We start from the raw sequence: 12,770 nt of genomic DNA on the forward strand, positions 1-12,770 counted from the left end.
ATGAACACATGCATGTATGAACATACATACAAGGAAGCTTGAAATCATTTCTGCATACCAGCACTGCAGGAACACTGATTTATCTATCCAACTGCCTGTCAAGGTGACAGATTTCCATCTGCACTGATGCAACAAAGGCAAGTCAAAGGCTGAAGCCATCACGGCCATGTGTGCCCTTAGAGCTTGAAAATACTCGAGAAAATGCACAAACCACATAGCTGCCATTTCTCCAGTGACAAGCTAATTCTACGGATGTATGAGGATCTTAAAAACAAGTTACAACAGTTGCTTTGTGAAGCTGAGTGGGTAGCTATGACAACAGAGCAAATGAGGGCCTACTTGACAAAGCAGCACTTTATCATAACAACACACTTCATGTCGGAAAGTGGTCGGGAAAAACTTCAATCATGAAATCTGTTTACAAGTTTGCAACCAGTTTAATAGTCCAATTCTGCTATTTCTTCTCCACAGAAGAATACGTGTAATCTCACAGACGCTGCTTTGATGGTTGAACAATTTTGGCAGCTAGTTCAAGACGAGTGACAAAGTGGCATGACACTCTACAGTGACAGTGAGAAAGCGAGAGATGCAGAATATGGTACTGCAGCTCATTTTGCGCATGGATGTTTGAGAGGTTTATCAGACAATATGCACACTACACAGTTTACTACATGGCCATTCAATGAGATTAGGGACATGCTGCACGGCTCGCTTTCATACCACTCGATCCCTGACCACTTGCACATGAGTTTCTCTGCAGTGTTTCCATCTGGATTTAGAGCCAAGAACCATCTTAGTGTCAGGTGTGAACAGAGCCTCAGATTGATTATGATGCACTAAACTAGTCCGACCTCTTTATGTAGCAGATTCATCCGTCACACAGCAGAAGTGGCAAAACAACAGCGCTGTGTCAAACAACTGCTGCTCAACCTCGATAAACAGAGCTCAACCAAGTTAGCCAAGACGAAGTTCATACCTAACAACCAACCCGTTGATCCTGTCTTGTTTTAATACCTATTCACAAGCAGTTAAAGGTGCAGTCTATGATTTCAATTCGATACACTTTGTCAAATTCATGAAATATCTCCTCACGGTCCACTAGGGGTCTGTTCTGTGTGTGTGCTGAGAAATATCCGGTGTTCATACACAGCCCTGGTTCTCTAAATTGGAAACAAAGTGGATCGGACCGAGCGACACAACACGGGATGTGCTGGTGCACAGGACAGGGGAAAAGCAGTGGGAGCGGTAAATGTCGTAGGCCTAAATGACAGGAGGGGTGTATCTGTTTGGGTGCTGAATTCAAATTTCACACTCCACCTGTAAGATTCAACTGTTAAAGCTGAATTTCAGTGCGTTGCTTGCTTGCTTGATCAGACAATTCTGGTTCTGCTTCAAGGGATTTACCGATGCGATTAAAGAAGCCACTGCTCCAAACACGACATTATAACCTGACATGCTGAAGAGCACTTTGCACACGCAGAGATGCTGCTGTCACAGCTGATGACATTATCAGAAGGGGGCAGTTGGGTACACCAAGACTCGTCAATGCCCCACCCTAGTTCAATCAGGGTGTGTGTGCTTGTGCGAGTGTGTCCCTGGTAGGGACAGGCAGATAGACAGGCAGGAGCTACAAGTGAGACAGCAGGCAGACTGATATGGCTGAACCTTGGATGGGTGCCACCTCACACACGGATCAGCATGTGCTGGAACACTGTTGCATCATGTGCGTTCCAATCGTGTTGCTGTGCTACTCCTGCGTGACTGACTGCATTAGCTCAAACTCTGGAGGAGCTGGGGAGGGGGAGGTGGTATTAGGTGGGAGGTTGTGGTTCTTAATCAGCTGATAAACTCACAAACAGAACTCAAAGTATAGTTAAAAGAGAGACACACAAATAGGGTCAAAGTATGTGTAAACTGTTATACCTCCTTATCTCTTAAATCCTTAAAATCTACTGCTTCTTTTTTGTTTTTTTGTTTTGTGTGGTTTTATGTATTGTCTTATTTTCTGATTTTCTGATTGGCAGTTCAGTTCAGTGCATGAGAGGAGAAATGGAAGAGAGGAAAGCAAACAACTAAAAGGACACAAGATCAAAACAAATGTTATATTAGGTAAGATTATTTTTTTTTAACCATTGAGATTTTAGCAGAAGGGGTTCGTAATTGTGTTATTATTCACTAGCACACAGTAAGTATCCCTTTGTTCTTTTAACATTGGGTTGTTGTGTTGTGTGCTAACTGGCTAACTAGCGTCTTGAATTTGTCCTGTCAGTCTTCTGATTCCCCTTTTTGAATGATGCTTGCCACCTGCTGGTATGGAGAGTTATTTCCTCTCATGCAGGCGCAGAACTATGTGCTAGTAGAGCGGTGCAGGGATGGCGTTTTCTTGTAGGCTGATGCTGAGGTTAGCATTGCCCTACTTCCCTCGTCACAAAGTCAGTGGGATTTTTCCATTGGATTTTGGATTACTGCGGAAAACAATCTCTGTGGCAAACAATATGACAAGCTATTCTTCACAAACTAACACCACTTTTATGATTTTTGACACATAAATACAATCGTCACAAGAAAAAAGCTAATGTTGGGCTATAAACTAACTACACCACAGTCGTATGACTTCAATGTCGCCACCACAATGAGGCTGTAAAGCCATGTTCGCCGTGATGATACTCTGTTGTCTCATTTAGCCCATGTAAAGGCTTCAAAGTTAAGGAGTGGGGTATTTATTGATTGAAAATGTGAAAATCTCTTAAACTTGTGTTAAACACAGACCTTATTTCATGTGTCCTACCAAAAACCCATTCAAAAACCTGCTGACTTCAAGACGAGGGAACTGGGGGTGTTGAATAGCTAACTCATTCCCGGTTTAGGACTCATTCTGCAGCACGGTGTTGGTCACTGGCTGTAGTCTTTGCGGTGTGTTTATGTGCAACTTTTTGGCCGAGACATGAGACATGAGGCGATGCAGCAGTCGGCCTTTGTTGCCACTCGTTCTTTGATGTCAGTTTTAGTGTGTCTGGGCCTTCATAAAGACCATCTTTTAATGTCACTGTGCCAGTAAGATTGTAGTTTGTGTTACTACACTAATTATAATGTGAGGCATTTTGCTTTTCTATATTTGTAGACTATTAAAATATCCAAAAAACTTTCATAAGCCCCAAACTACACAAACATACCATAAAACTAGCAGCAGTCTTAACGAAACCCGGAAATTTCAGGGAAGTATACAAGGCAGTATATGTTGCAGGATTATAGCCCTGCATTACAATATCTAAGTGTTTCTATTCTTCTGGTCACTCCGTGTCGACACTCTCGCTGCCTTTAGAGTTGCACCACAGTAAAAACTAAGCTTATCATGGAGAATAGCAGCTATTCTTGAGTCCACTACGTAAACACAAACTGAGCACCGGAGCATTGCTGCCTGGTCTATATTTAGCTAGCTGGGAGCTTGCTTTTCCTTAGTGTCCCAGATCATGAGAAACCAGATTTTTCCACTGGGAAGAAGGCCAGCAGCTCATTCTGTCAACAAAAACAACACTTAGACCAAAATCTGTGGCGCACACAAAAAACTTCCTGGGGACACACCTGCCATTCTTACACATAAAAGGTGTGTTTTACACATTCTTACGTTTTGTATTGCACAATTATGTAATTTCAAGTGGAAAGAATTCAATCAAAGACAGCCTTATAAATGTATATATATATATCCTAAATCATACCTCTTACACTATAATCTTATTTGGTTATGTATCAAGATGTTAAAAGGGAAAGATTTAGCACACATACTAGTCATTCCATTATAAGAGGACATTTCTCTACAAAGCTTGGCAGCTCTATGAGTCTTACATACCAGAGCCATCACCCTGTTACCTCACCCTCACCACAGAGTCGACACAAACAACAAAACAAGGTGCTCTGCAGTGTCACAAATCTGTGCTCCACAACACTGAACTGTAACTTGAGAATAGTATAAAGAAGTATATCAGATCTATACCAAAGTTAGACACACAACAAAAACTGCAGAACAACAGTATTGGCTGCTGTTGCTCAGAAGCTCAGGGACCTTAGGCTGCCAGCATGCTCCGTCACAATCACTGCAAAATGAACTTCCCCTTAGACTGACTCATAACATCATCAGTGTTAAGGGTAAAACAAGAATTGGCCATTTAGAGGATATAAGGATGACTAACTTTCTGCTGTGTGACAAATTCTACCTATTCTATCATTAGAAAAAGGTGATGAGTGGGTTAAAAGTGAGTGATCTCTGACGTACTTAAACAGGATTCTCTTGAGAAGCTGCTGGTCTCCTTCTGTGTAGCCCGGCCAGTCCTTCTGAATATCCTTATACAAAAAGTCCTTCAATGTGAAGGTGTTGTCTCTCCCATTCAGGTTCGCCACCTAGGAAATGAGATAGAGGCATGGGTGAGTCTACTTGCCTCTGCAGCTGCTGGAGGCGACTAAGGCAATAAATGTATGTGTGTGTAACCTGTTGCAGGTGGCTGTCCAGAGAGTCCTTATCTAATGGCAAGAGGCCATCTTTCTGCAACCTCAGGATCAGCTCAGGCTTCTTGTAAGGCTTGAGGGCCAGCAGGTGTGTGAGGCGCTCTCGGAGCGGCCTGTGCTGAGCTGTGCCCTTCTTCAGTGTACCGCTAGAGATGATGACAGGCCGAGATGTCCTCCGAGACGGGGCGACGTCAGAGAGGCCAGGTGCCGGTTTCCGGATCTGAACCTTCTTACCTGAGGTGTGGAGGAGATACAGAAGAAAGGGAAGAGTTTGAAATTAGAGAAACTGGATAAGGAATAATCTAGCAGATTTCTCATTGATCAAATTGTCAGTGTCATCATAGTATTTTCTTCCATCCATCCATTTTCATCCGCTTATCCTGGGCTGTGTTTCAGGGGTTGGAAGCTGAGCAAGGTACTCCAGATGTCCCTCTCCCCAGCAACACTTTCAAGCTCCTCCTGGGGAATCCTGGATGTTCCCAGGCCAGACGGGATATATAAACCCTTCAGCGTGTTCTTGGTTCTACCTCAGGGTCTCCTACCAGTTGGACTTGCCTGGAATATCTCTAAAGGGAGACGCCAAGGAGGCATCCTGATCAGATGCCCAAACCACTTCAACTGGCCCCTTTTGATACGAAGGAGGAGCGGCTCTACTCTGAACTCCTTACCCTATCTCTAAGGCTGAGCCCAGCCACCCTACAGAGGCAAGTTATTCTGGCCGCTTGTATCTGCGATCTCATTCTTTTGGTCACTACCCAAAGCTCACGACCATAGGTGAGGGTCAGAATGTAGATGGACTCATAATTTGACAATTTTGCCTTCCAGCTCAGGTCCCAACGCCTGCATCACTACTTAACGGCCTGTCCATCTCACACTCCATTTTACCCCTTGTGATCAAGACCTCGAGATACTTATGGTGCGTGCCGGATCACATACTTTTTCTACTTTTAGTAGGTACTGCAGCTGCCCTTAAACGTACATACTGTTCCATGCAGTATGAACACAATTGGGACATACTACTGTCTCATAACATTACGTCCTGAGCTTTGTCCCTCTTGCTTTTATATCCGTTATCTTGGAGATGAAACAAGATGAGACGGAGATCAATCCAGAGAGCTCTGCTGTTGCTACTTTGCAATATAGGCTATGTAGTTTAACTTTAATGTTATAACTGCATAGATTGTAGATTTTACCATATTATATTTGTGAAAGTAAAATTACATCTGCAGTTCTCTGACATCGTCATTTTTATTGTTGCTTGTAAAATTTATGATTTGTTTTGTTCAATTAAACAATTAATATTCCTATTATTACGATTCAACTGGTCGTCAGTTACTTGAATGCGCTGTAATCCATCATTGTGACTTCTGACAGCTGTCAATCAGCTGTCAAACAGCTGTCAAGCTGTCATCTGTTTGCGGCTCAGTCTATGTGACATACAGGACTGTGGGTCAGAACAGCCAGAAAAGCATGATTGATCATTGTGGTATTTTTGGCATACTGAATTTTGCATACTATGTATTGGGATATACTACATCTCTTTCTGGCATACTAGAAAGTATGGTAGCATGGGTATTGGAACACACAGTTAGACTCCTTCGCTTGAGGCAGTAACTCAATCCACCGTTTTACGGCAGAGGACCATGGCCTCATATTTGGAGGTACTGACTAGAAACCATATAAACTATCATCACTGTTATCATTCTATAGGAAAAAATAGTTTGTACAGTTAAGCATCTCTAAGATTTTAAATGACAGGAGGAAATTTTCAGTACTACTATCGAGCACCGAAACAAAAGTGCTGGTAGAAAAGGACTCAAGAGACTCCTTGGCTGGCAGCCAACACTTGCTTGTTTTCTTAAGAACAGAAAATAACTATAATCTCTTCCTGAAATATAGTTATTTCTGTCAAAATCTTTTATCTCAGTGACTGATAATGGCTGAGAGAAGTTGCTGATGACTCACAAAAGATGTATCATGCACTGATCTTTACCGCTGCCACGTCCACCCGAGCTCACCTTCCATTACAAACATCAGCTATTATCACCTTCTCCCACTGAGACCTTTTTTCAGGTGATTCAGACTCAATCTTGCGTTGCCTCCTACTGAGACTGACACACTGTTTGCCTCCACAGCACACATGGACTAGACATCATTTTTGACTCACTGCTGAACAGTGAATAGGCTTACAGTGGATTTCTTTCTTTGCAGGCAATGAGGCAGGGCTGCTGTGGTTTTCTACTGCAGCTGTAGCACGATATGTTTTACAGTGCAGGTCAGAGACCAAAACAAAAAGTCAGAAAGTTGATGTATTACGCCCGAGGACATTTCCGCCTCTGTGTGTTTGAATTACGTTCATGGGGCTAGGAAGAAAAGGATCAGTGTGAATGTGGCACATTAGCTGTTTGACCACTGAGGAAGCAACCACCATCAAATTCAATAAAGTCCTGGTTACAGATGAGGCATGGTGGCAGTGTGCTGGCCCTCTGCCATTCAGCCCCAGACCCAAACAACCTGTCTGGTGCAATGTGAACCCATTCACCAGCAGAGAAAAGCTACACAAACATATGGGCCACTTGCAGGGTACAGAAATTTATCCATTCTCTTCATGCCTGTTAACTCCCAACACCTTTATAGTGTTTAAAAGGAAATGCCTCTTTCCCATCGACCAGAAGCTTAAAGCTTATTTAATAGTGTCTTTGCAGGTCTGTGACTGAGAAAATATCTGGTGTTTGGTGTTCTGCATGCGTCTGTGCCATGTCTCCTCACCTACGTATCTTCCCCCAGGCTTAATGACGATGGCACTCCTACTGCGAGTCTCCTCCTCGACCTGGGCCATGTTTTCCCTTGCCTTCTGGTAGGAGTCGTCTGTGGCACATACTGTAATCTTGTCCTGGATCCCACCCAAACAATCCAGCTGAATGCTCCCTTCACTGCCAAAACAAAGAGGAGATGGTGAGAGAGGAAGACGGGGATAGAGTGACCAGGAGCTTCAATAGAAAAAGAAAGGAAAGCATGGGAAAGGGAACGCCACTTCTTTTAAAAGGTGCTACATGATCAGTTTGACAGAGATAAACCACGAACATGTTACATTTAAGGACACAAATCCACTGTCAATTCTCAGCATTAACCTTAAATCTCTCACTATTTGCAATAACCCACCCCTTCACTGTGCATTCCTGCCCAGATGAGATCCATTAAACGCCCTGAGGGCACAACTATTATTTTTTCAATTTCCATCCAACTGTGGGTTCCCACAGTACAGACTCAGTGCCGCATCAAATCCCATTCTTTCCCGACTTTCCGCCTCCCTTTGATTCCCCTCCACTTCGATGAGGATTTGGCAGAAAATGAGATGGTGCTGCTGGCGCAGTCAGTGGAAGCTCAGCTCTGTCATTTGGGCTTTAGATTGGAACTCAAGGTTGATTAGGTTCCAGTCAGAGATGTGGATGAACTCTACCTGACCCACTTGTTAAAAATATTTTCAGAATAACGGGGTCACAATCTCGACAAGTCAGAGAGGCAGAAGATTCTTGTCGTTCCCCGTTCTGTTTTTCAACTTCCTTCCTCTTCAACACAGACATCTGGTCTACTCCTTTGATTCAGTCAGCAAATTTTTTGCATATGTTAGGCCAGAGAAAGTGTAGAAAACAAGTTTCAAAGGCTTGATGCACAGAGGGGAATTGACAAACATCATAAGCAGGTTGACACAAAGAGACATTTGCAACGAGAGAAAGTCCTGCACACCCATTTTAATTTACACCACAAATATGTCAAAAACAAAAATGCATGCACTGTGGACAATTTGCAAAAACTTACTTTGTTTGATATTTAAAGCAGCTGTGCGGAACTTTTTACCATTTATAAAACTGTCCCTACTTTGTATCACCCCCCCCCCTTGAAGATCCGCAAATTTATTTGAACCCAACAGCGACAAAAAAGCCTTTCTCTATATGGCTATTTAGCGTAGCCTAGCTCGGGTCGGACACAGCGGGAGTCAGCAAACCAGAATACGGCACCTGGAGGCGGAAGTAAGTCTACACGCCCACAGCGGCCCGCAACCATTAAACCACAGAAGAAGAAGGAGCCGTGTTTACGAGTAGGATTTAAGAAACAGGCTAAATGACATGTAGCAGGGAGTAGTCTCTTGTACAGTAGGTGGTGGTATGCACCTGGAAGTTGTTTGCGATCCGCCAATAAATTGAGAGAAGAAGAAGAGCCGTGTTTACAGAGAGTGTTGTTCGAGTAAGCGGTACGCATCGGGCATTGCTGAACACATAACAGTTTTACCAGATGTGTCTATAAGGACTTGGTTGTACTTTCAATGTCATGGCGGATAAAGAAGGAGCACCATCTAAAAGAAAAAGAACAGAAGAACAGAAGAAGGCTAAACAGGACAGTGATAGGGCTCGAGCCCAAATGAGTGTAAACCTCGGTCCGGCATTCACCAAGTGGACAGAGCTGAGAGATTTGAAAGGTTTTAAAACTGATCCCGAGTTGGCCCTTTTCCTAATCGACAGGTATGTAATTTTTGTTTATATTTAAAGAATATACCGCAACTTGTTAGACATTGTTTCACTTCAATATATGACGACATGGAAGTTATAAGCAAGCTAAATGTAACTTTAGCTGATGTGAACCACTTTTGTCTAGTAACGTTACAACAAACGCCACAAAATTATCTGTGACTGTGACCATGAACACAAATATACAGCAGGCAGTTGTCCTCAGTTTATAAGAAATTCAGAGCTCCACCAGAGCATTTATGATTTTCCTCTCACTCTCCAAAACAAATGCATGCGGTAATTGCCGGTTGCAGTCGAGATTTTACGAATGAAGCCGAAGGCTGCAGTCGGAATTTTTACGACACCAGGCTGTGGGTGTCATACCGCCTCGACCAACTGGGGCGCTATAATCAACGAAAACGGAAAGTTCCGCACAGCTGCTTTAAATTAAGAAAAATGTTGGAAGAATTACGGGTTAAAGGGAATCTGTCACCTGCTAAATGACCACTTGTTTATCAGTTACTCACTGTGTTGTTTTTCTTGCTTGCCTCCACAGTGAACAGCAAAATGCATGTGATTGGGAGGTACTGAGACTACGACTGGATAGACTTGGATTATACTGCGCAAGTTGTGTGACGGTTTGAAAAAGGATGTTTTGATATAGTATTACTGTCGTGAAAAGCTGTCCCTGTTTACTTCAACTCATTAGGAATATTTGCCCTTTTTTGGATTCTTCATTCATCATGGAGACGTGCGAAATAAACAGCGTTTTCCTCAGAAACTCAATGTAATACGAGGTGAGTAACTGATACACAATGGGATCATTTGGCAGGTGAAGTATTCCTCTAACACCGTGTCTTATTTGCCTGTATCATCTTCCCACATTTGTTTTATTAAAAATAAATAGGGCAACTACATCATTTGCCAGAGTAATGGCAATAAACCTCAGGGTTTTCATCTTTCCATTTAGCAACTGCTACTTGGAGCCAAAGTCCCGATTACGTTCATCAGAGATGTCTGTTAAGCATCACTGAGAGGCCTGGTGATTCACCTCAGGTCCCAACTATGTTAAACAAACAGATTGTCTGCCTGGAAACACTCATTAGGCAACTCTGTCCAAACACTGCTTATTATTTACACAGAGCTCAAAGACATTCAAAGGCTAACCTACAATTAAAATAATCGCTGACATTACAGTCAGCGAATCCATGTTTCTGAAAAAGAAGTAGCTGCACATTTGATGGACGAGAGACAAGGGAAAGTGAGTGAGTGTTAGTGTTTTCTCTCACCTGGTGATGTACTGCTGGATGCAGTCGAAGCTGCCCTGGGGGTTATCTCGGCCCACATTAGACAGGTAGAAAGTAAACGTTTGCAGTTCACTGGAATTTTCTGACCGTGGTATTGAAATTTTCTGTTGAAGACAAAGAAGAAAAACACACACACATAATGAACATGAGACATCCCTCTTCTTAATTATTCGGTGTCAGAGCAACCTTAATAAACCACAAATTCTACAGACACACATTTTCCAGAACAAAACCACAGTTCAATAATGATTCGATTTTTGACCTCCTGTGCTTTCTTCACTCTTTTTCGGAGCTGTGTATTATTAACACCAGTGAGATACTTTTCAGACGAGCACTAGGGGAGGATGACTAACTGCACTCCACACCCTATTTGTAGACTTAAACACTCATTTTTCTTTTTGATGTATTCAGTACTATAAACAAATGCCAGTTCTTTATTCCTTGAAAAGTTGGCCCTGACTAGGCAAAGCTGTGAGTAAGCCCCAGGCATTTTCTCACTGGCTTCAAAAACACTGAAAACCTCACAAACTGCAGCTAAAATCTACTGCCTTGTCTTCCTGCAGCTTATTTCTACCAGGACAGTCTGTGCACTGCAGTGTTCCTAATTGTGTGATTGGAGGAAGAGCAGGTAAATTACTATAACAGAAGAACTATGATCGGTATTTCAGCAGACTCTGGCCTTCGACACAGTTATGCACATCCTATTCGCCCCAGAATTACCCACATCCTCCCACACTACAGGTGTTAGCTTAGAAGACTACAGAGGAAGCTGAGTTAACCTCTGTCAGCTAACCTCTAATTAGACAGCTGCTGGACAACTTGTTTAAATGGAGGAAATCATTCGACACATGCCGGATGCTGCATTTGTGCTTTATAATACATCTTGCACTATCACAGTCAGGCACTGGGGGAACATTTTAATGCAGAGCACAGAAGCATTTCAGTAATCTTCTTACAGAAATATGAAAGGGAGCAGAGAAAGCACAGAGTGACACTGACACCTCTTGGGTCTACCTGATTCCACCTCAAAATTGTTTTAACACCCTATCATTAGGATGTGCAGTCAGGAGTGAATTAATCTGACACGTCCTGAAGAGAAAAACAGTGAGGCCGGGCAGAGGGTTGTGTTTCCAGGAGGGCCTGGCAGCCTGACCCCCTGCTCAGTTCTGTTTTCACGAGCATGAATTCAAGCGGTTTCACAGCCAAGGACCGTGCATCGCGCTGAGCCACGGTAACAAAAGATAGCTGAATTAGATGGTTTTAACTGGGAGCAGCTCATTGCCATTGACCCAACCTAGATCAGAGGCCCAGCCTGTGACTCACTGGCTTCTTCACCAGCGCTCAGACCGACGTGCAATCACACTGTAGGCAGCTCAGCTTTGTTTACCAAAGGTCTCCACACGTGTGAAGGCTGCAGGTGGCCGACTATAAATAAATATAATGCCCTTTATTTGTCCTCCTCAAAGACCTGTGCTCTCAGTTATCCATAATGCTCCACCTCAGTATAACATTACACACAAACACACTGCCTGTGCTGCAGCCTACCTCATACTACCTCATATTATTTCAAAGCACAACTATTGCAATATTAGTTTTACTTTTTATCATCATCACCACTGTGACAATTACCAACAGTTAACACAGGATGAGGACCCTCCTACACCACAAGGTTGTCACACGTAAGGACACATTTACAATGGCAGGAGGCGGAGGTGGAGACATTTTTGGCAGTAGAGGTAAAAATACAAACCCCAAAGTGTTAACCTCAAAAACTATTATAAACGACGGTCTGACACCCCTGTGAGGAGCTGACCTGCCTCAGGGTAAAGAGATATCATATCATAAGTTCTGAATGTTCTTGCTGCTTCAACCCCGTCTCTTGGCCAGCAGGCACCACCATGCCGAAACAGCATTCTTTGACAAGTTCTTCACACGGTTCTTACAGACTGAGGCAAGTTAGATTTAAGACTTTAAGCATTTTTAAATGCTACTTAGAATGAAATGTAATACTAATTGCAGTAACAAAAATTGAAGAAAAAAAAAACATGGATCTACATCAGTGACTAAAGGTTACAGACAATTTTACCCAGATGTTTATTGAAATATAAAACATGGCGTTTTTGTTTCATGGTGGACGAGGGTAGAACAGAACTGTGAAATACCTGACCAGGTTTTCTTGCTAATTTTGTTTCTCACTCTACATGTGGGATTCCATTGCCTTGATCCGCTTAAAGGACAACTTCGGTATTTTTCAACCTGGGCCCTATTTCCCCATGAGTATGTGTGCGTATGATTCATGGGTACAACTCGTTCTAAAATTGGTTCAGTATTGAGGGAGGCGGATGCAACCGGAGCCGCGAAACGAGCTAAAACGGTAACGGGGGCAAATGCGTATAAGTTTGCGCATTAAAAGTGCTTTTTTTCGCCACTGACCGGTTCAGATCGCCAGTGCTATGAG

The 12,770-nt window shown here is 43.0% G+C and overlaps 1 protein-coding gene and 1 long non-coding RNA gene across 3 annotated transcripts in view; one reads left to right on the forward strand and one right to left on the reverse strand.

The window, feature by feature from the left end:
* ell (elongation factor RNA polymerase II) overlaps positions 1-12,770 on the reverse strand; it is a 49,260-nt gene that overhangs the window by 10,055 nt on the left and 26,435 nt on the right. Inside the window, exons 3-6 of the mRNA XM_050053990.1 lie at positions 10,295-10,416; positions 7,270-7,433; positions 4,484-4,734; positions 4,271-4,395 (exon numbers count right to left, since the gene is read on the reverse strand). Of these exons, the coding sequence (XP_049909947.1) occupies positions 4,271-4,395; positions 4,484-4,734; positions 7,270-7,433; positions 10,295-10,416 (662 nt within the window). The remainder of the gene's footprint in view (positions 1-4,270; positions 4,396-4,483; positions 4,735-7,269; positions 7,434-10,294; positions 10,417-12,770) is intronic.
* LOC126396154 (uncharacterized) lies at positions 82-7,428 on the forward strand. 2 transcript variants are annotated; one of them, XR_007570537.1, is made up of 5 exons: positions 124-1,903; positions 2,025-2,109; positions 4,493-4,739; positions 4,897-5,416; positions 7,288-7,428. It is a non-coding gene; the product is annotated as an uncharacterized LOC126396154 (long non-coding RNA). The 2 variants fall into 2 exon arrangements; XR_007570536.1 differs by lacking the exon at positions 7,288-7,428 and having other exon boundaries at positions 82-1,903; positions 4,897-5,793.

The sequence above is a fragment of the Epinephelus moara genome, chromosome 10, assembly GCF_006386435.1.
Source record: "Epinephelus moara isolate mb chromosome 10, YSFRI_EMoa_1.0, whole genome shotgun sequence".
Taxonomy (NCBI): Eukaryota; Metazoa; Chordata; class Actinopteri; order Perciformes; family Serranidae; genus Epinephelus; species Epinephelus moara.